At 32.6% G+C, this 25,189-nt stretch overlaps 1 protein-coding gene, 1 non-coding gene and 1 pseudogene across 2 annotated transcripts; 1 reads left to right on the forward strand and 2 right to left on the reverse strand.

Moving 5' to 3' along the window:
* Positions 1-121: 121 nt before the first annotated feature.
* LOC125192415 (origin of replication complex subunit 1A-like) lies at positions 122-5,489 on the reverse strand. Its single transcript, XM_048089969.2, has 16 exons — positions 4,580-5,489; positions 4,349-4,484; positions 3,893-4,045; positions 3,668-3,817; positions 3,430-3,581; positions 3,258-3,357; positions 3,037-3,159; positions 2,794-2,952; positions 2,659-2,716; positions 2,385-2,563; positions 2,186-2,297; positions 1,529-1,599; positions 1,326-1,421; positions 921-997; positions 500-583; positions 122-401 (listed from the first exon to the last, which is right to left on the reverse strand). Exons 1-16 carry the CDS (start codon positions 5,347-5,349, stop codon positions 338-340), a joined length of 2,484 nt encoding a protein of 827 aa, XP_047945926.2. The 5' UTR covers positions 5,350-5,489; the 3' UTR covers positions 122-337.
* Positions 3,908-3,985, reverse strand: LOC125197630 (small nucleolar RNA snoR28). Its single transcript, XR_007172163.1, has one exon. It is a non-coding gene; the product is annotated as a small nucleolar RNA snoR28 (small nucleolar RNA).
* An 11,438-nt stretch (positions 5,490-16,927) lies between the features above and the next one.
* Positions 16,928-18,157, forward strand: LOC125193338 (dehydration-responsive element-binding protein 3 pseudogene; annotated as a pseudogene).
* Positions 18,158-25,189: the final 7,032 nt, after the last annotated feature.

Below are 25,189 nucleotides of genomic sequence, written 5' to 3' on the forward strand. Positions count from 1 at the left end.
ACAATAGTAATCAAATGTATATGTATATGTATACAGTATATATATATACTTAAAACGTAAGTACCTTCATCAAATCAAGTGATGTTTTAGGTTCATATAATCCATATTCCACCACACTTCATTTCCAAAGAAGAGTATAACATACAACAGATGATTCAATAAATAATTCTCAGTTTACAAATGTATAAAGACTAGTTTAAATAAATGTTTTGGGAGAAAACGAAGCAAACAAAGTTTGGAACTCCATTTGGAGCATACAACATCATAGATTTAATAAATGTGTAAACATATAAATATAAATCAAGAATGGATGATCACAGATTTGGATCTCCAATATTCAGATATACTTTGCCAACCAAGGTAGGTCCTTGCTGTCTTTCAGTGCAAATGTAACATCATCACTGCCAAACAAGGGGGAAAGGTAAACATATAATCCATTGATGTAAGAAAACAAACAGATAGACTACCAAAGCTTGGATTTGTTTTTGGAAGTACTCACTTGGGATAGTTCAGTTGCAATTTCTGCAGTTTGTGCCGTGAGCCAGGCTCGCATAATAACAGTCTGCACTCCCCGAGTTTACATCTGCCCGTCAAAACACAGATAACTCAGAAATGAATATGATCATGTCCTGTGTCGTCTCTGGTTTTAGTTACTATCGTACAAGTTCATAAAAACAAAATATTGTTTCCAGAAATCCTGTTTTTTCTTGCATATTACTCATACAAGGCATATTTTTATTTCTCATCACATCACCAATGAGGCAAGTGATTGTAAAAGTTTGACAAAAGATGCCTCCACTGTTGTTTTATATTACAGAATTGGTCTTTTCTTAGTTTCTTTAACATAAAACAATGAGCAGTAATGATAGAAAAATAATGTAGCGGCCAACTTCCTAAACAAAGAGTATATAATTGCATACCCGACTTTCAAGAGTGTATCATATCCTGGAAAGGTTTCTCCATTGTTAGCACAGAAGCTAGAGACCGCCATTGCTAACTGTAGAGATGGAAGGAACATGCTATTACTCATTGGTATAAGAAAGAATGAGAACTAACATTGCATTTTTAATTTAATAAACTGGCAATGTTTGTAGTTTGCTTTCAGTTAGTTAATATACACAATATATGGGAAGATGATCTTGATTACTAGGCCATTTATAAATACTAGAGGATCTAAAGCGCTAGACTTGTAAACGCAAATTGATCTGGTGTCTTTATGTATCTGCTAGCAATTTTGACTCGTGAAGCATATCGGACAACAGTGTGCAGATGTCATTATCAAGACTTGTGTACCAAATCGATGCTTTTAAGCAGAGTTGACATACCTTTTCAAAGGTCGTTTCTCCCATTCCTGTCTTATAAAGTTCATATACCATAGCAGCCAAGAAGATTTTGCTTAGTTTAGAACAACTTCTTATCACCTGGTGGTGGAAAAATGAAACAGGAAATAAAAAATTATTAACTTTTTTATTGCATATTCAGTATTTCATTGATGTAATCATAAGAGAGAAAATATTATTCTACTCACCTGAATATGAGGAGCCTGGAACATTTCCTTAATAGCTGCTTCAACATCCGCCATACCAGCCATAACTTTCCCTGCAAACCAGATATGTTGAAGTCTTAAGTCACCTTCTTAAAACGGCTGAATGCATCCTATCTAGCCACCAACAAATGATCTATAACACGGCTGTGCTAGGGCAGTGCAGAGATAGCATGGGAAGCAAGTAGACTGTGTTAAGATGTACTCACTTCTTTCACCGAAAACAACATAAGTAAAGTTATTTTATGGATAAATCATTTTCAAACCACAACAAGGGTACTTAAGTCTTGTGGTCGTTAATAGTGTCAAATGAAAATCCGTGCTAGAGCGTGTACAGTCAACTGTGGTATTTGCAAAATGAAATTTGGTGGAATGAGTGAAGGAGGAACCAGTTAAATCTGAAACATCATGTCAAAGTTACAGAGCCTAACCATTTTGAGTTTAACCTTCTGCAGTGTTGGTGGGTGATACAAGCTGTCTTATTCTATTGGCATCTTACACTACCTAAACTCCTGATTCCGTTTTTTATATGCCGGTTACTTTTTTAAAGGCATGGAAAATAAAAAACGAGTCTCAGCCAAAGAATTTATTATTCTGCAGAAACTAACGAACAGAGAAATAAATGTCAGAGAAAAGTCTTACCTGAGGCGTCTGAGCTAGAAAGTGCAGTTTTTTTAGCGCGATAATCTGCTACCTCTGCAGCTCGCCTACATATCTCTAGTGCACGACGAGCATCTCCAGATACAGCAGCCACCTAAGGTCAAGTACAGTATGAATTCCACACACACAAAAAAACATTCCTGGTTTTAGTCATAAATGTCAGATGCAGCAAACTACAAACCTTCCTTGACGCAAATTCAATTGAAACTTTTTCAAAAGCATCAATTCCCTTTAAGCGACTGGAAATTATTTCTTGAAGTTGCTGAAAGTTATATGGACCAAAGCAAAGCCTCTGTATTCCCATACGACTAGAAATGCGAGGCAGCAACTTCTCTGGAAGATCCATAGTGTTTGCTATCCCTAAATTTTTTATTTTTTAACAAAAAAAGCAACAAAATCAGGTCAACATGTTAGCAACTTTGCAATAACTTATTGATGGCAGAAACCTTTCTTACCTATCACGATCAGTTTTGAATTTGGCCTGGTAGGCCAATCAAGAATATTGTATAGAACCTGCAGATCGAAATTTCCTTTTAAAAAACGTTTAATCTAAGAGCAGATGGATTTTATCACGTATATGCACAACGTACAGCTTGATTCCGGGTTACTAGAAGATCAAGTTCGTCGATGAGAAGAATGCAAGGCCTCGTATCCTTCCTGCACTTATTTTCATCAGAAAATCGAGCATTCAGCAAATTGAGTGCCTTTTTCCAACCAACTCTATGCCCGGTTAGTCCCTCATAGATTACCTGGAAACAATTACCTCTATAAGTCAACAAAGAGTGGGAACACCAAAAGAAAGTGCAAAGTAAAGAAGTTATAATGCATCCTACACTGTATATATTTTCTGGTGAAGCCAGTTTAAGACCATTAATCTCTACAAAGCAGTAAGGCCTAATGCTTCCCGCATCAACCTCAGACTTCAGATTCCTCATCACAGCAAGCACACTCATTGTCTGCAGTGTGGTGCAGAAAACAAGCAAGTTACACAAAAAAGTTAAGATGGCTAGTTGGTTTTAAGAATTGTTTGTCTTATAATTAAAAAATGTTTTACCTTTCCGGTTCCAGGGACACCATGCACATACAAGCATCTTCCCAGGCATTGCTCATCGCATATAGCACCTTTGATAAATGTGGTTATCTCATTCATTTCCCTGCATGAAGTATGTATGATTATACGAAAAGTAAGGCAATCATCAATGCTCAAATACCTTACGAGTACATACTTATCGCGACAAGGTAGAGACTTGGGCAGTGTTGCAAGCAGAAGCGTAGACTTAGCCTTTTCCAAATCAGTCTGCTTACGACTTCTTAAATGTTCTGGTATTTTCTTTGCCCCAATCTTTTGCAGCCCAAAAATTTGTCCCTTGCGCGAGTTCTGTACAAGGAAACCAGATCCAATGGTCGGTTATGTAATACATAAACATGGAGATATGTGGGACAGTGAAGTTGAAGTCAGCATACTGCTGCTACTGGGCGGAGTGAAGATGATTGAGACAGTCTGTTTCTCTTTTCGTCCTCGTAGTCCGCTTCTTCTTCTGAGTCAAAGTCAGAGCCAGAGTCAAACTCATCACAAGAATTCCAATCAGCATCATTATCAACTCTTTCACCATCCTGCAAGTAAAATAAGAACGTATAAATTCTAAGAGAATATAGAATCCACTTGGATGTTGTCCACACCAAACTTACATTTTCATCATTGTCAATCTCTGCAATGCGCTTGAAGCTATGCCACTGCACTTCATATTCATATTCACAGAGAAACACATCATCTCCTCCATCGGCAGCATTAGCATACTCCCTTGGGCTCATTACGAAGCAGTGCCTAATGATTGACTCCATCTAACAAGATAAAAATACCTTATTAGAAGAGTAAATTGGAGATTTATACCACAGGAAAACATAAACCTTTGTGTTTCAGGATATTCCTAATTCAAGAAAAGGAGTTCACCACCTACAATAAAGCATTACAGTTCATCAAAGCTAACTCCCTTCTAAGAGGACAAAACCACTCTTATGAACCAAGTAAACTCAAAGAACATATATCGAGTTGAATAACGACTTGGAACAGTTATCAATCATTGCAACTTAATAGAATTACAAGCAACCTAATCCTGTTGTAGAGAAGAAAATGATAAAACTCACCTCAACATCAGCAAAATCATTGGTCCTATAGAGCTCCCTCCTCAAATTATGAGGCTGTCTCCCCACAGCAGTCTCCTCCGGAATAGTGTACCACCGAGCTCGAAACCAATAAGTACCATCAACTTCCTTCCATAAACTTCAGAGATACAAACAAAATCACATAGTAACTAACACAATTGAAAATTAGGAAGAAAAAAAAATAAGAATCCCCAAAATTTCGACAGCACAAACCTCTCTATACGAGCAGCCCATAAATCACTTGAAAGCAACTTCTCCCTGGCAGTCCTGGCCCTCTTCTTCCCCACCTGTGGCTCAGGAAATTCCATCACTTCTCCATTTTTCCTCGCCACGCAATAACAACAAACCCAATCCCCATCAGGAACTGCCTTGAGTGGGGGTTTCAGGCACTTCAAATGAAACCCATTCAAGCAATCATCACACTCGATCAAAACCCGCTTCCCCCTCGCCGGCTTAAAGCACACTCTGCACTCCTCCACCTCCGGATCCTCATCGTCCGAGCTCGCATCCGACCTCCTCTTCACGTACACGTCGTCCCCTGCCGAAAACTCGCCGCCGTCATACACCACTTTCTTGTAATACACCTTCTTCTTCTTCGTCACTTTTCTATCAGCAGCACGTTTACATTTCACATTCCTCGAATCCTTCCCCTTCTCCGCCGATTTCTCCTGAAACTTCCTCTTTCTCCGAGATTCAACCGGCGGCGGAGACGCAGGGTTGATTGAGATCTCGGTCGGTAAAATCGAGGGCGGATTCTCACAGATTTTCCTAGTTTTCGCAGGAGTATTGAAGCTGGATAGCGCGGGGCGATGCTCCGGCGTCGCGGCGGTGAGGCGGTGGGAGCGGCGGAGGTTGATTGCACTCGGTGTGGCGGATTGTGGGGTTTGCGGCGCAATGTGGTGGTCAATAGAAATTGGAAGCTTTGCTCTTGGGGTTCCTTTAGATGGAGACTTGAATTTCTTAATTTGCTGAGTCTCGGCCATCGGAAATGCTTGCGAATGCGGCGGATTTCGTTTTCACGGTGGGGAGAGAGAAGACGGCGGAGATGGAGAGAGAGAGAGGGCGGAAGCCTAAATTGGGGGAGAAAACTGGCGGGAAACCGCCTGCAATCAGATTCGAGCGCCTTTTTCTTTCCTTTTTTTTTAATTATTATTATATCGCATTTATTTTACTACCTATTTATCTTGTGGATTTGTATTTAAATTTACATCTATATTCATTTTGATGATATAGTAAAACTTTGATTGTAAACTATAGTACCATATTCTAGTTTGACCGATATTATTCACTCACAAATTTTAGATCTGTGTGCAAAATATTATTATTGTTGTGTTGATGGGCTTTCAACTTGCAAATTATTTGAACGTAGGCTTGTAACATTTGGGAGCCATATGAAACCCATTCTAAAATCTATTGAACGAATTTTAAATAAATATATAATTAAATAATAATAATATATATACTATAAATTATACTCTATTAGGTATAGTTTTTGCAAATTAAATCGAGCCAAACTGAATTTCAAATTTTAATTTGTATCAGTTTGATATTTGATTTTCAGTTACCGAAACAAATAAAATGTTAAAGATATGGAGTATTATTTGCATACTTTATTTAATTAGTCATAGACAATTTGATAGGCAAAATTTGCTCTTTCATTAGAATATGCTACCTAACAGTTGTGTATAGTTATATATAGTTTAATTCATATTTAAATTAGATATATTAAAATTTAAAATTCAATTCATAACTAAATTAACATTCAAATTAACTCAATTAAAATATTGAATTTAGTTTAATTCATATCTTGGTTAAATTATTAAAAACCCAATAGAAGGAAAAGGAAACAACCAAAAGAAAATGGCACGAGGGGAAGGGAGTGTTGAGTCACTACTTTCTCCCATCAGTAAGTTAGCCATTCATTTTATATTTAAATCAACACAACTGTTTATACACAAATCAATCAAAGCGACTCACGATCTTTCCCTTAATATACGGCCCCGCCTCATGCCACCTCTCTTTGCAATACGGCTTGCCGCCATCTCGTTCCAACGGAACACGCTCCTAGCACCGCGTTGCCGATGTTCTTAGAAAACAGTCACCATCCCAACAGCTATGATCATAATCACTGTGGAGGCATTTAAATTGTGTAATTTGGATTATTTGGGCCAAAGTTGTAATGTCATAGAATTTGATGGGCCACAAATAGCACAATAGTCAAGCCCAGTATTATAATAGTTGGCCCATTGGCCCCAGTCATTAAATGAATCTATGGTCTATAGCTTTCTAATTCACACATTACTGTATGATTTAAGTGGCTTTTGTGAAAGCCACAAAAATGGCTACATCAAGAGATCCAATTCAAATTATTACCCACTTCGAATGTTTGATTTTGTATAATATCTCTCTGTCATATTGTATGGTTCGATAGTGAAGTGCACAAGCTACAGTCTCATCGAGGATTTGGGATGTCAAGCTACAGTCTCATTGAGGATTTGGGATGTCAGTTCAACACGTAATTATCTATAAGCTAACAAAAATAAATCCACAATTGATAAAGTTAATATCAAAATAATCCTAACCAAATGACCCTAAATTGTGTAGCTCACAACCCGATTGTGTTTATCTGAAAATGGTCCGAGCTCCATATGGTTAACTCGAGAATAAATGCGTTTTTATTGAGTATTTAATTTCCAGAACGCTTTATTGTATTTTTTTTCTTGACTTTAGAAAATTAGCGTCCAATAAGATATTTTTAAACTGTGTATGAAAATTTATTTTAATTCAATATTTGAAAGTTATACTAGTAATTTTCTCACTTTTTTTATATTTTAAGAATTAAATTTTACTTTTGAGTTGAATGGATTCTCGCCTATGAGTGAATTTGTTTTTGTTATATAGAATTGTCGAAAATATATATTAATTATAAAAAGTTACCTGTAATCGAATAGTTCAACAATCCGAGCCAAACTTAAGCAACGAAGACCAAAATAATTTTTTCTACCCCTAAAAAAGCAGTGAAAACTATCACTACCCACTTCGGACAAAAAAAATGTACATTTCATCAATTACCAAACAGTACTAGAGATTAATTTTTGGGACCAAAAATTGTACTTCTATGACAAACAGTGGCTGTGCATGGTGCTACATCATTTTCAATTAATTTAGTTCAAACATGCATTCAGCATTCAGATTTCGACATTTTTGGGATTTACAGTTGATAACAAGTCGTCCTTGTGTTTTGGTATGTGTTAAAGATTGAGAAAAGTAAATATAGAATTTGTGTGATTTATAATTGTCATTAATATTTGTATATTCAGTAAAACGTGTTTCATCATTATGCCTATTGGAAATTAGTGCAATTTCAACAACTTTGTCCACTTTCGTTTCTAAATATGTTCACAACATATGTATATTGTGCAAACAATGAATCACTTTCTATTTCTTGATCTATCCATTTTTATATTTAAGAAAGAAAGTAATTGCATTCCAATTTTTTATTCATATGTGATCGTTATTGATTTGTTTGAATAATATATCACAGTGTAAAAAAAAACATTTAAGAAAGAAAGTACTCCATCCGTCTCATGTTACTCGCACTTTTTCATTTTAGGCCGTAAATTTGGGATTGATTTTTTAGTGTAATTAAACTAGAATTTTAAGTGTGATGAGACATCACTTAATAAAGGAGCTCTTAACTTAAACTAACATATTAATTAAATGCATTAATTCTAATTTAAACTATAAATAATGTAAGGAGTTTGTGACGAGCCGAAAAGCAGCAGTGCAAGTAACATGGGACGGAGGTTGTACTAATCAAGCATTGCATCTTAATATGTTAATCTATAGTTACTAATTTTATGCTTTGTGAGATTTAAATATGTCATATTTATATAGGTTTATTTATATGTTTTTTTCAATTAATCGTTTTTGTTATTGTGCTCGCCACATTTAGCTCAAGCACTTATATAATCGAAGAAAATCTTAACATATACTCTAAATTTTCTTTATTAATTTCAAATTTAATCTCTCATTTTCTTATTCTCCCGACAAAATGAAATGAAAAATTAATGAAAATCATAATTGAAAAAAAGCTCAACATATAATGTAAATTATTGTTATTATTAATTTCAAATTTAATCTCTCATTTTTCTTATTCTCCCGACAAAATGAAATGAAAAATTAATGAAAATCATAATTGAAAAAAAGCTCAACATATAATGTAAATTATTGTTATTAATTTCAAATTTAATCTCTCATTTTTCTTATTCTCCCGACAAAATGAAATGAAAAATTAATGAAAATCATAATTGAAAAAAAGCTCAACATATAATGTAAACTATTGTTATTAATTTCAAATTAATCTCTCAATTTTCTTATTCTCCCGACAAAATGAAATGAAAAATTAATGAAAATTATAATCATAATTGAAAAAAAGCTCAACATATAATGTAAATTATTATTATTAATTTCAAATTTAATCTCTCATTTTTCTTATCTCCCCACAAAATGAAATGAAAAATTAATGAAAATCATAATTGAAAAAATGTAAATTTTTGTTATTAATTTCAAATTTAATCTCTCATTTTTCTTATTCTCCCGACAAAATGAAATTATAAATTAACGAAAATCAGATTGTCCAGGAGAGGTGTACGTAAATATTTGTTTGATCGATGTCGACCAAAATAATAACCAAACAATAAAATGATAATAATAAAATCAGGTCTGACTATCTGAGTACCTTTGTGGAATCATTATGTCTAAGCCGTAGTGACAACTACTATGTACTCCACAATTCTTACACATGTAACATATTCAAGTTTCTTATTTTCGAGCTTACAAAAATAAAATAATGTGATGAAAAAGGATAATTTTGGCATTACAAAAGATATTCATTAAATACATGTATATTAAATAATAACAGCACACTGATAGAATTAACTTCCAAAGATTTTGTTCGGGTACTTGCAGATTGAAAGGAATTGTTTTTTGGATAAAAAAAAATATTGTTTTATATACTAAAATATAATGGTATGCTAACTACAAATTTTTATTACCGTTTTAAATCAGTACACATTATTTCATGAATAATTATGGGATCATCATATTTCCAATTGCACAAAATTACAACCTAGACTTATTTTAGTCTCTTTAACTTATTAGATATTAATAAATGAGATCTGACTTTCATATAAATTAATGGGAACTATTTTAGGAAAAAATCATGGAAGAAATCATGAATATTAAAAATAAATTGATTATGTATCACATGGGACTGCTTTGTTAGAGATTTAACTAATCATAAATTGATTATGCATGTATTTAAGGGTGTGCATTCGGGTTTCGGTTCGGTTTTTTGCCCAAACTGAATCGAACCCGAAAAATTGAATTTCCTTGAAAATCAAAACCAAACCGAACCGAAAAATTAAAAAACCGAAAATCAAAAAATCGAACTAAAAAAGCCGAATTAAACCGAAAAACTGAAATTTTCAATAAAAACCGAAAAATTGAAAAAAAAATATGGAGTATATATTATATATATATATAATTTATTATTTTATATACTCTAATATAATATAAATATATAATATAAAATTAATAGAATATATATAATACATATTATATAAAATATATTAAAATAATATATATAAATAATATTATATTTAAAATATAATTCGTTTTTTCGGGGGTATTTTTCACCCGAACCGAACCGAAAAAACTGATTTTTTTTTTAATTTTAAAACCGGAAAAACCGAACCGAATTTCAAAATTTCGGTTCGAATTGGTTCGGATATTCGGTTTTTTTGCTCACCCCTACATGTATTGTATTGCATTGGTATGTCAAACACCATTACCGAAGATAAGTAACGAACACAAGAACATTAAAGCAAATGATCACCACTATAAGAACACGTCCACCAACCTCATTCATCAAACTACACGATACATTGTCGGATTTTCAGTATTCTGTGCAAATCGTTGTGCGAAAGTTCATATCATCAGAGCGAAACATATGAAAATTATTCTCTCAAAATTTCAAACTCGAACCCTGCTAAAATAAAATCATGCGTCCGCCACAAATAGACATGATATATACTCATTATTATTACTATGATGAGAATTTGTATAATGAGTGATGTGATAGATTAGTTATTTCTTGATTAACACTAGTAAAATAACTAAGTAGAGTTAATGAGTGGGGCCCATTGCAGCTAGTTAAGATCGAAATGGGACATGTCGAAGTTGCTAAGTGATTCGAGAGAACTGAGTTACGGTTCAGAAGGGGTTGGGACCCTTTTATTATACGGATGTTGGGAGCAACATTAATTAAAATGAGCTGCCTTCTTTAAATATTCGATCCCATTATAAAAATATCATCCATACAAATACATGGCCATTCCCTCCCCCCAATTATCATCACCATTAATATACTGTACCCAACATTTTACCAACCATCCTATCAGTGATCGTTGTGCAGATATTTTGCATTATTAATTACTATCATGTAGTACTTCATGATTGAACGTATATAACTCGTGAAGTCGGACACAGTGAAGAAGATTGTTGTCGGCATCGAAATACTAATGACTGTCACAGACAGTAGTTGGCCGACGGAAATCAAAGGATTGGGGCAGAGCTCCTGCACCGTGTGACGAAAAGTGCACACTGAGAAAGTACCCCTAATTACTGTGGGAAATGTGAAAAGTGTACAAATTCTCAACAATGATGAAAATTAAATAAGCCTACATATAGTTAGGGTTAGTTTAACATATGATTATCAAGTTTTGATTACTTTTTTCAAGTATAAAATTTATTCAAGGCTTAGGAGTGAGAATGGTGTTTAAATTGGGGTTAGAGTTTTTTCATTGATAAAGATGTGGGAAATTATAATGTCATCAAATATAAATATATTGTTTGATGACTACATGTTAATATGAGATTATTGTGCAAATATTGTTTTGCATGATTTCTACATATTTGGCTATAGGGGAATTTGAAGTTATGATAAAGGTTATTGTTGTGAAAGAATATAGCAACTACCATGTACTTCATGATTGAACGTACATAACTCATGAAGTCGGACACAATGAAGAAGATTATTGTCAGCATCGGAATACAGATGCAGTGTGACGACTGTCACTGACAGTGGTTGGCCGACGAGGATCAAAGGATTGAGGCAGAGCTCCTGCACCGTGTGACGAAAAATGCACACTGAGAAAGTTGGGAAACTTTCCTCTTTTATCCCTACTTTTTGTGGGAAATGTGAAAAGTATGCAAATTCTCAACAATAATGAAAATTAAATAAGCATACATTTAGTAATTTGAGCTGAGTTTAACATATGATTATCAAGTTTATGATTACTTTTTGATCCCAAAACTCCATATACTTTGATGTAGTACAATAGGCACAAGCCAAAATGTGGCCAAATTAGTAGTTTATGCCAATATAATCTCATTCCTAACAACAACACATGCAAAGCGATCGAGAAACAAACGATTCTCTTAACATTGTCACTTTGAAAATGATTTCTCCATTTCATATCAATCAACTTATCAAAGACAACATATTATCACTTGCATTCAACATGTAAATATTTAAAATTCCAACAAACATTTTTTTTTTACATTCATAAAGGTTCCAATGATTGAGGGGTAACAATGGAATCGCAGTGCAATATTCTCAAACTATATATCTAGACATATGGAATCAATTATACTTTCCTTACCCTTTTAAACCAAAATTTTGACTTAAATATTAGTGGAAATCGCTAAAGCTCCACTTCAAAGGATAACTCAGTTTCATCCCTTTTTTAGTTAGGATAACGAATATTTAACAATCATGCACACACTTTATCAAACAAATGATCATTCACATCCAAATTTTTAATGGTACCTACAAGAGTTAAATATTCATATATTATCACTATATGTAATCTAGTAATTTAATTAGTTACTGAGTCACGCACACATGCAAAAAATCTCAAAAAATTAAATTTGTAGCTTAATTGGTTGAGATTTTTTTTAGCTTGGGTGGTACATAGTTTCTCCAATTGTTCAAACAACTTAGGTATATATTGCTATTTTGGGCACATGAATGATGAATAATTAATATAAGTTGCAAAAACAGTATATACTAAAGTAGACAAACACATACTCTCTTCCATTAGATTTTGCTTTTCTATCACTTTGAACTCAGTTTCATAGCACCTAACAAAAGCCTCCAATTCAATTACTTGGAACGGAAAAAATTAAAATTAATTATACTCCAACATTTAATAAGTATGAAATATGACGAAGCTTTAAATAAATTCATTGAAACAATAATACATGGAGTTGTCTGGTGATCTTAATTATGGGGTAGGGAGCCAGAGGTAATTAGGCCTACTGTATATATTGAAATTAACGCCCTCTCTCTCTCTCTCTCTCAAACACATAATATTTCTAGGTCGGACACATTGAAGAAGGTCACTATCGGCATAGAGAGGCAGAGACAGTGCGGTAGTCGTCGCTAGCAATATAAATAGCAGACGGTGAATGAAAATGAAGGGTACTGTCGCACTGTGGGGTCAACAACAACTGCAAATGTTGATTTTGATGGAGTTTTTCGGCCCTCGTGGGCTGACTGTGAGGTGGGTAGACCTTGATCGCACCTGAATCCGCGTTATATAGTGTTGTTGTGAATGTGAGTGTGGGATTTCTTCGGCCCCAACCCCGCCAAGATGCTTGCAAGCATATTTGTGGATGGAATTAATTCATCAATCTAATCACGACAAATTTGCATGCATGGGATTTTCTTTATTATACACTCATAATTTATAAATGAAAATAATAAATGTTATGAATAAAATTTACTGCTTATGAATCAAGTTTGATACTCTATTCGACTAGTTTTACGAGGCTTACTTTTCCTCGTACAGATTCTAAGAATTGTGAGCTAAAAAAATTAGTGGAGTGAGTGTTAATTTTATATACCAGTTTTATGGAGTAGTAAAATGAGAGTTAAATGAGTTATTGGAATGCGAGACTATTTACCGTTTACAGTAAAGTGAAATGAGATTTGTATTGACGAATGGATACAATAGCAAAATAAACTTTTGTTTCTAGATATTATTATTATTTACTTAAGTGACTTATCATACTTGATAAGACTGCTAAACAAATCATGACCTTTTTTCTCAGCGAGGTAGAAATGCACGTTCATGAAATGACGAGCATAAAATAGTACAAAAAAAATATTATAATTTCAAAATAAATTAAATAGTTTGGAACCCTAATGACTGATCCCTCAATGTATTAAATATATAACTACGCCATAGTTGTGACACTATAACATTGCCAACAAAATTGTACAGATAATTAAGGGTTGAGAGAAACACAGTGAGCAGGTAGAGTAATAAAGTTTTATTGTGTGGTAATTAAATTGGATGATCATCAATTCCTAAACCCTTAAATGTGATAGATCTGCTTTGTCTGCAATTTAATTAATTGGTAGTCATTAATATCTACCATGTACACTGACAATAGTTTTATTTCTTTATCTTATTGAGCTCATTAATATATAACATACCCAAACAACAGGAATCATATTAATAAAGTCACTCAGATAGAATTTGGAGAACCTAACATATATTGGGGGACATAATTTAACCTACACACATTGACATAAATTTTTTTTAAGAACCATCAATTTAGGTCAGACTATAATGTTATTAATAAATGATGGTCAGCGAATAAATGTAATTAAAATATTTCCATCCTAATGAAGGTCATTGTAAAATGGTATGAGCCCTTCTTTCAATGCCCTATGCTCTGATTTAAGATTCTTTGACATTTTATTTTATCTTTCTTCGAGTTATTAGTTAATACTGTAATTATCTCGGTTTAATTATGCATAGTATAAATAAATGTAATATTCAAAACAACTAAAAAAAAAGCAACATACAAACATAAGAAAACAGAAGTAAAATGACATTCTAGCTTTTCTAACATTACTAGTCAACCTTATAAATATTTATATAGTACTTAAAAATATTCTTATAAAATGAGTACTTATATAGTACTATGTGTGTGTGTATGTGTTGTCATATTTATGAGTATTAATTTGTACAGTATGTACTTGAATCTAGGGCATTTGATTTTCGATTTATACGTATGGACAAAGAGTTAGGTGTAACAAAAAAAAAGAGATAAGTTAGAATAAATCAGTAGATATGATGTAATTCAAGGTCCATAACAAAAATTCAAGTAGGTGAGGAACATAGTTATCTTCCTTAGCCAAGTAATATTATAAATTAGACTAGTGGTATAAGTCCTTATACTTTTACATTTTATTACGATGCATAGTATAAGTATTTTTATTTTAATAATCTTTATATTTTTTGTATTTTAGTTGACAACAAGAGCTAAATTAACCCGGCAAAGGCAATAACAACCCTAGAGCATAAAACCACTTCAATTACACTATTTCCAAAATTTCCTATTTTTTATTTATTTATAATTTACTCTAATTATATTCATTCTAGGCCAGATGCACGCCCACACGCGGCCGATGAGGGAGTGCGCGTGGCATGATTCTTCGCGCATTCATACTTTGTGGCGTGTGGGCACGTCGTACGTGTTATGTCGCGCCTTTGCATGCATTGTGTGTAGTACTGTTGCGTTGGTCAATTCTCTAACTATTTTATTTTGATCGGTTCAATTGTAATATTAGTATTATTTGGATATCATTTTATTTATTTAAATATCTTCATCAACTTATATAATAGTATATGGTCAATGTATATATACATTGTATCTAAAAAAAAGGTAGTTGTATATCAAATAGTACTATTTTCAATACAAATAATCTATCACATGAGCTATTCAATTATAGTTTAAAATATTATTATTGTCCCTTTTCCCAAAAGTGATATTGGAATTTTCTTCTATATATTTTAAGGTTATACACACCTACATAGAAAAGCTTATACACAAACAATAGTGTTACATGTCCCACAATTATTTTTGAGCACCGGATTTCCGACTATTCTTTCTTTTTTTCCCATTTTAAATATTAAAAAAGGATCCCACTATTTTAATTAATCGCATACAATAAATAATTAAATAACTACGCAAGTTCCTCGAACCTACTAATTTGAAAAAATAATTGAGATAAAAAGATAGATAATGCAAAATTCGTACCTATGTACTTGTGCTGCTGTGCACAAAACCGGCTGGCTATGGCTATACGCCGTTAATATTAATTTAATTCATTGTTGAGGTTTAATTTGTTGGTTTAGACATTTAGACTTACTAATGTACTAACAAATTAGGCCTTAATTCAAAACCACCTTTTTAATTAACTCGTCTCAATCCCATCAATGACAGATCAGGTTGATTTTGAGGTCAAATTCACTACTGGCTCTTAAGATTAGGAAAATTCAATTAAATTCTGCATTTAGATCCGGCGCCGATTCTACAATACGACAGATGTATTTTATCCCTTCGAGGGTTGACTAAATCTACAGTTCGGGTTCACTTTTGTGCTTTGTCCGCCCCATTGTCAACGACAGATACTACACCGCGTATGTTTTTCGACGATTCTTTTCATTATGTTCAACTCTACGCGTTTAAATTTCTAAATCCGCTATTTTAAGCAAACGATAACCAGGATATGTATTTTTTTTCAAAAAATAAGGTTACTAATAATTCTCATTGACTAGAATTGATTACTTATTAGTTAGAAATGAAATGTTTTTTACAATTAAGTTGCGATTCACCGTGTTTCTGAAATGTAAATGAAGTAATAATCATACATATAATAATGTGGCAAAATTACATACCTAGAATTGAAATTGAGATCTGTGCAAATTAACTTCCATCTTCAAATAACTATAATAAAAAAATAAAAACCTTATAGAAATATTCAATAATTGTGTATTTTGATTCTGTGAATGTCATTAATAAGTGGTGGTTGTTCAAACCCTCGGTCGGTGGAGTTGGGCCTCCATACATTCTCATATTCAACACCACTGAATAAAATCAAAAACAAAAACAAAATTTAAAAAGGGGAAAACATAAAAGAAAAAATTGAAAAAGATAAACAGCTTGCTGCCTGCCGCATTCCTGTTTTTAAAAAAATTAATATCAATAATGCTTTCCTATTTACCCTGTAATCTGTAATCGTATCGATTCGAACGCACCGTCTAAAATCTAAATTCAATATCCGTTATGGTGAATGTTGTAAATAAAATTTCCTTGTGATTTCGCAAAATAATCTTGTGGGGGCTCGAGCCCCCTGCGACTTTTATTCGTACGCGCTGTTATTGACAGATGAATCGTTTTACAAATTATAATGCCTCTCGTAATTTTATTTTGGGGCTCGAGCCCCTTATGACTTTTTATCTGTATTTGCGGTTAACGAACGAAAGGAGAAACGTCTTACCAATTAAACTGTCGTTGTCGTCACATAGCGGCACCCATCTCTCTCCCACCAAACGATACACACACTGTACACACACGCACACAGCCACAAAGAGAAAAATAAACACATATAAATTCCAACACTCCCTTCACCACACATCACACACACACACTTATATATAGAGGTGTATATATATATAGTTGCTCTAAATCTAAAACCTCCATTGTGATCACCATTACAATGCCTTCCATGGCTGAGCTGCATCACTCAGAGTCCGAGTGCAGCGGCTCCTCCTCCACCACCAAAAGCCACCTAAAGAGGCCCCGCGACGCCGCCAAAGACGGCGGCGCCGCCCAAAAGAGAAGCAAAAACACCAGCGGAGGAAGCGGCAGCGCCCATCCGGTATACAGAGGAGTGCGAATGCGGGCGTGGGGGAAGTGGGTGTCGGAGATCCGCGAGCCGAAGAAGAAGTCCAGGATCTGGCTCGGGACCTTCGCCACCGCCGAGATGGCGGCGCGCGCCCACGACGTGGCCGCCCTGGCCATCAAGGGCGCCGCCGCCATCCTCAACTTCCCCGCGATCTCCGCCCTCCTGCCCCGCCCCGCGACCTGCTCGCCGCGGGACGTCCAGGAGGCGGCCGCGAAGGCCGCCCAGATGGACCATCTGGGCGAGGCCGCGGCCGCGGCCTCGCCCGCCACCACGGCGTCCTCCTCGTCCTTCTCAGAGGAGGACGCCGCGTCCTCGCCCGAGGAGGCCGCAGACCTCCTCGGGGAGATCGTGGAGCTGCCAAGGCTCTGTGAATGGGATTTCTACATCAATCCCCCATTGCTACATAGCTCCTTAGATGATTGTGGGCTTCTCTTGGGAGCTGAGGATCATCATTCAATGGTGATTGATGATTTCATGTCTTCAAATTTTCAAGGTCTCTTATGGAATCATCATTGCTAATCAAAAACAAAAAAAATTCCCCATCTTTTTTTTTTCATTAATTGTGTGTTTTTTTCTTTTTTTCTTTTTCCTTGAAATTTCCCCTTCAAGAGTTTTGACCATTTTACTTGTCTTCTTCCTCATCGGATTAGAGCATTCGCATCGCAGTGCTCAATCGATACATGGCGCGTTTCTAATTTTTTATTATAAATCTGCTCAAGAGTTGTGATTAGTGTCGAAGAGCGTATTATTAGTGTAGCGTTTCGAGGTATAGGCTCTTTTTCTCTAGTGATTACTGTTGATTTTTTGTATTTTTATGAAGTTGTAACAATAATATTAGAAATAGATTAATGTGTAAAGATGTGTGTTACCAAGAAGCAATTAGTCAATGGCTACTCTTCTTTCTTTTGTATTCCGTTGATATTTATTATTCACAGCATGAGATCCAAGATTTGATTCTATTAATTTCTTTTTGTGCCGTATTTGTCGCATTGTATTAAATACTAGTTGCCATTTAATTGAGGAGAATGAGTAGCTTTTTATTATTAGCGTTAATTACTCTCTATATCTACTTAATTAGTAGTTCAACCTCTCTCTCTCTCTCTCGCAAAATACTTATTTGACTTGCTATACTTCAATACTTGTGAGTATAAATAAAGGTATACTTAAATGTATTTTATAAAAATATACATAATGGATTCATACTAGGTAAGGTGGTCCATTTTCTCCTTTATGGCCAATCAAGGATGTTGGTGGTTTGATGAGTAATTTCCTACTTCAAAGGGCACCAAAATATTAGAGAAAATAAATTACGTATATATTAACTTATAAATAAATGAAAAATATATTTATTACTTCAAAACAAATGGATTTCTTTGCAATTGAAAAATAAACTTTTAGGGTTTTAGTTTGGTAAATTCGTTGATAAAATTGACAAATTGAACTATCTCACTATTAATTTTACTATTTTTAAAATATTTATTCTAAAAAAATTACTATGAATCCTAACTACTAACATTTATTTCTTTATATTAAAGCTTGAGATATTATTTATCCTAATTAAATATAATGACCAAAAATTGGAAAGTGGAAATACTAATTAATATTCAGCTAATTTACCTAAATGACAAATTGAAGATGTGAAAGAAATATGCTTTTACTTTTTGACCTTCCAAAACTGGGTCTACCTTTTCAAATCATGTTAAATGGAATTAAGAAAATACTATATTGAATTGGTGATGATGCTTTTATAATTCATCAGTGAGGACTATTGAAAATAATTATTGTCATTATAATATGGGGTATTAATTGACAAATTGCTGAAACCCAACAGTGTGTGACTGTGTCGCAGCAATTATTTGGTGCAGATAATAGTAAAATAGCCATCTCCACAGATTGACTCTGCATCTCTGCTCAATTCTCTTTTGGGAATTCTATTTTTTTTTTTCACCAATCTACTTGATTAATTCACTAACACAATTATTTGAAGTTAAAATAAACAGACAAGAACCGAGAAAAACTCATTTTCTAGTAATTTGAGCTTATGTCGGGTAACTTTGGGCATGACTTGAATTCGCTTTTGTGACTTGGTTATATTGTGTTTCTGTACGTTTATTGTGGTTGTTTATTTGCTATTACGGGATATCATTTTGTTATCACTTGTAATGGTTGTGATTTATTTTTACGTCCGTTTGCTTTTCTGGTAGTTATGTGTTATTTTGTTTGTTTTCTTAGTATTTTTTGCTCAGTATTGTTGAGTGGTTCGCCAACTATATATGATTTGAACATTTTCTAATATTTTAAAAAAAGTTCTATCTAACACACAATGATAATTGGCATTTCTATAAACTAACAAAATTAATATAGAATTACATAAATTAAAACATAAAGCGACTAATTATCCATTAGTAACCCATCGGTAATCTGTATTAACAAAACTTTGAAGATTATCGTCATATATTTCTGCACGTAAATCTTGTGTTTTTTTTATATACTTCTATTACTCAGATTAGGTATTAAAAGAAAACTATATTAACAAATGAAAAACTAGGCAATTACTTATAAGAGTACGTAGATGATTCATGAATGAAAAATTATTTTTCGAGCTATACCTAAATTGCTAAGATAGTTTTGTAATTTCAATCATACATATGAGATGGATGGGATACGTATGTGCAATTATGGAAATGGTTGTAGTTGTCGGAGATATTTCAAATAGACAAATCATATCTTTTTGTGTATTTTTTGAATTAAAAATTGTAAAAGATATTGTACATAATAAATACTTTTGGGTTGGTGTTCGTGGATCATGAATTCATGATAATGTTATGTAGCTGGATTTCATGGTCACTTTTCTTATATAGATATTAGTATCTCGACATATGAATTTTTGTATAAAATAATTAGATAAATAAAATTACTATAATTTAATTCGTTACTCTAGGAGTATCTCTCAAATTTTTTGTTGATGAAATGTATGGCTAGTTTTTCACTGATTCTACAATCGACACATCATTCAATTCCTTTAATAAGCACGTGCATTGAAACATATTTTCCCCACAAAGATTCATATCAATTCCATAATGAGATTTGTCTATTTATAAAATTTGTTTTCATACTCTTAAGTTCTAGTACTATTATTTTTTATATTCACAAGTTAAAATCCTCGTATTTTTACATTTCTTATGAAGATCGAATCTCTCGAATTCGTTAGCATTCAATTAAAAAAATGACATATTGAAACAAAAACTAACTACAAATGCTTACTATAATAAATAAAAAAATTTATATTGTTTAATTAATTTTAAAATAGTGGATGATGATTGACTGGAGATGAGGTAAAATATGAATGCTAGTCAAAATTGAAACAAAAATTAAATTTAAAAAGTAGGGAACCTAAATCTATATGTTGTGTTTCTACACATTACGTGCAATACTTTTTTATCTCTTCTTTTCATTATTTTAAAATATCTTCTTATTACTTTGCATTTCGGTGTCTCACAATACCAATATTATATTTTGTTTATACGAAATTTGTGATGTAAATTTAGGCCTTTTGAATGTATAATGTCCACATATACATATATTTTTTTAAATTTTGAAACAAACAAAAATAAGTTTCAATCGCGTTGATAAAATCGAAACTATTCCCTCCACATATTTATTAGATAAAACTAAGGACCACGACATATATTTGGACGGGCAAGCTAAAATGTCGATATACATAGAAAATTAACAATATATGTAGTACTATTTTATAATTTAGTATCCAAATTGCACATGAAGACGCAATTTTAACAAAAGACGAATCTCTAATAATCACGTGTGATAAAATATTTAAAATACATAGTTATTTGTTTCATAAAGTGGAAGGAGACATTCGTTGATGCCAACTCTAAATATTTTACAAACTTCAAACTATGATTTGGACCGTTAAAAAATATCAACAGATAACAAAATAATATAGCAACAAAAATTGTCAACACAATGTGAACACAACATCAACCGTTGACACTGTGTTGACATTTTTTATTGTTGGTATTTTGCCATCTATTGACATTTTCTAAAAGTACACGTCACAGTTTGGAGTTTGTACAATATTTAGAATTTGCATTTAATCACAATCCTCCGTGGATAAATATTTATATATTGATCGGCCAAAATGAAATTTCGCCTCTTCTATATTCTATATACTATTCATCTAGCAAAAAGATGTCTTCGTTGTAGACCTACAAGATCGAAGGATTTAAAGTGATTTATTTTTCTTATCAATATTTTGCATTATCAGTGAATCCAATGAAAATTAATTTCATTATGTATTTAATTGATCAAATGTTAATTTTATCAATAGTAATCCAATTAGTTCATCAGGCTAATCAAAATTCAAACATTTTAAATTTAGAGTTGAAAGTTTTAACCCGATAAAATCACAATCTAATTATCTCATATTTGCAATTCAAGTAGAATTGACCTTAGGCCTGCTGAATTGACCTGATTGGCATCCATATACGTTTTAACTATAACAATAAGCCAATAATAAATATCACTCGATTGTCTAAAGCTAGCCTTTGATTGATTTTTTATGAAAAATTCTATATAACGCGGGTATGTTCTTGTCATAAATCCATATGCAAATATATGAATATTTTTTATGACTAACCCTGCAAGTGATAAGAGATGAGATTTCATGAAATAATTGTGTTTGGCATTATCACTACTGTGCTACTGTTATTCTCCACTTCATATTGCTTTTCCTTTATTTATTTATTTATTTTTCATAAAACAATTAAGGAGAGGTTTGAATAATTAGAAAACATAAAACAAAATTAATGAAAATAAAATAGATAGAACGAAATTTTAGATAAATTTTATTTAGAGTGGTAATAGAACAAACTAAATAAATGATAGAAAATTTAATAGTATAAACTTTATTTAATGTGCTAATAGTAAGAGATGCATGTTTAGTGTGAAATAAATGCTCTTAATTGCATGATTATGTGTTGTTAAGGTGAAAAGATGTGATAGTTGGACTTTGGATGAACACTTTCATGTCCTAGCTAATCACAAACATAAATTATTTAAATGCTTCACTACTTTTGACATTATATCTTAAAGAGGAACTAGAGAAGAAAAATTATAAGAAAAAGTGGATATGAAAAGAAAGAAAGGAAGGGCGTCGTTGAGATTTATATGTATAGTCTAAATTGAATTTACATTTGAACAACCACATCAAATATATGTACTATTGAATTATGATTCCACTACCTTTATATAGTACTAGTAGCTTGAGCATTCTCTAACAAATTATGTAAGATTAAAACTCAAATTAGTATTATTTTATTTATTTAAAATTATAAAGAAAATGAACAAATGGAACCTGAGGTCTATAACTTGACATATTGTTACATCAAAAAATAACCAGCATGTGTGGCAATTGTGGGCATTATTAGCACATGCATTGCTTGTCTTCATTTGTATTGATGTCAATATTTTTGTCTTAATCTTTTATACATTGTAGTACCTTCTTATTGACGATGACATCGAGTACTTCTCATTTTAAGAAAATGAGTAATTAAATTTCAATGGAAAAGTTTAAATCGGAGAGGAAATATTTATAAATTGCATATTTTTTTGAAATAATCAAATGCTTAAACCAGAGTCGCAAATATAGAGTATACTTCTTATTCGATTATTAATGAATCGAATAAGTGACATCAAGCCACGGTTTAGTAAACTTATGCATTTGTTGGCAAACCTTTTTAGTTTTATTTCTTCTATTTCCTTTCTTTAAAAAGATGAACGTACCTGTCATAATATCAATTTTTGTACTTGGTGGTTACAAGAATATAATTATACATTTATACGAGATAATTTTTTAAAATATAGAGCATGCATCATTATTAGTTATACCTAACACTTTGCTCATAAGCCATAACCAAACCAATAGTATTTATTTAATTTAATTTAAAAGAATGCTCAAGCTACTATATAGAGGTAGTGAACAAAAATTCTTGATAAGATCTCATAAAAAAATACAATCAACGATAAATACAAAAACAACTCTCTGCAAGTTCTAATATGGACAAGGAGCGTTTCGATAAAGTCAGAAACACAAAGCGAAACCACAGTGATTTATTTTAAAACTACTCCCCGCAAGTCCTATTAGAGGTAAGGAGCGTTTCGATAAAGTCAGAAGCGCAAAGCAAAACCTTAGCAATTTATTCTACACAAACAATCATGGAAGAGCCATGAATGGGGAATTTCATATTATTAACCCTAATTATAAAACTGTTGTAAATTAGCGATGGATTATTGACAAAGACAATCTTCATAGGACACTAGCATCAAGATATTTTATTGTTGTTTGCCACTATACACTTGGTTCTCAGTTCCATTAGATTTTATCTTCTTGTTTGTGACCACAACAATAGCAACAGGATAATTTATTGTTGGAGAAAATAATTAAATTATATGGCTGCGCTTAAATTTTAGGTTGATGTAAGACTTACAAGCATAGTGACATACACATGTATACAAAATACACATGTGTATTAATAAATGCAATTCCTTTGTTATTCTTTAGAAATTGCAAGTTGTCTTCGTCAATGAATCATATGTACTATATTGCATTCTAAATTGCCATATTTAATTGATAACTTTGGTTAGTTTATAGAGTCCCGAGTTAAAGCCAAATTAAACCCACAATCCATATTAACATATATGTTTCATGAAGTAAAAGTACAACATTAAAAATAAAATAAAATAAAAATAATATAAAAGGAAAACACTCCACCCCCTCTGATACGCAATTTTTCAAATTGCATATTTGAAAAGTCTCGTAAAGTAAAACAGGGTTTGTTGTCAACGACAAATCCAGGTGGAGTAGGAGTCGAACGATCCCACAAGTAGTCCATGAGGCTGAAATACTCCATTAGAGTTACCACCGGTCCCAACTTTTATTATTCAACTGTCGTCCATTTGAAAAACATTAGACACTCCGTTTCTAGGTAGTTGAAGTGTCTATAGCATGAAAATACTTTATATTGGGAAAGAAAAGTATGTTTTTGCATGGATTTTTCATGCAAACTATTAAAAATAATACTGAATAGATTAGTTAGAACTTAGAATTTTCAAGTATTTTGATGTGTGGTTTAATGTAATGATTCTTTAAAGGACATCACGCAATCATCCAAACATCAAGCTTAGGCTTTATTAGTTTAGAATGAAAAACCAATTTGTTAAGGTCTTATTTTTGTCATTTATAAAGGTGCATGTGCTCTTTAATCTATGAGTTGACATTTCAATCACACAAATATTAATCGAATAATTAGGTTCATTATTACTTTTGACCTGATCTAGTCACTAACACCATTCCATTCACACCTTAATAAGAAGGAATTAATTAAATTTTTTTGCTTATGTGCCGTGCCTCATATGTTACACATGGACGTAAAAAGAGAAATTCTAACGAGAAAAAGAAGCAAAACCATATAAAAGAAATTATAAACAAGAAAAAAAAAACAGTGAAATAGGAGAATTGATGGTGACGAAAACGACATAACATAAAACATATGGTAAAAAAGATGGAAGGGAAGAAAGGAGACACTATATCTTTATACATAATAAATAACTATAGTGATACTCTGGTGAAAATTCTAGCCATGCATATAGAGAATTAGAGTTCTGAAACGCAATAAATTTTATTACATTTTGATATATTTTATATGATGGTTGATCTAAGAATTGAATCACGTTTTCAACGATTAAAGTTTAGCTTTCCTAGTGTTGATGAAATTAATAAATCACACACGTGTGAAAAGGCTTAAAGTTTTTAAAAAAAATCCAATTATATAAAAAATTGTTCCTGCGATATATTGAAAAATATGTGAACGTCGAAAGTAGTGGACTTAAATGGAGAATTCGATCATATCAAGAAGATTAGGTATCTAGATTCGTGGTCATACTTTCCAATTTTCACTACGTATTTGATATAC

This window comes from Salvia hispanica, chromosome 4 (genome assembly GCF_029641045.1).
Source record: "Salvia hispanica isolate PSC_SH4W2 chromosome 4, Shi_PSC_v1, whole genome shotgun sequence".
In the NCBI taxonomy this organism is placed as follows: Eukaryota; Viridiplantae; Streptophyta; class Magnoliopsida; order Lamiales; family Lamiaceae; genus Salvia; species Salvia hispanica.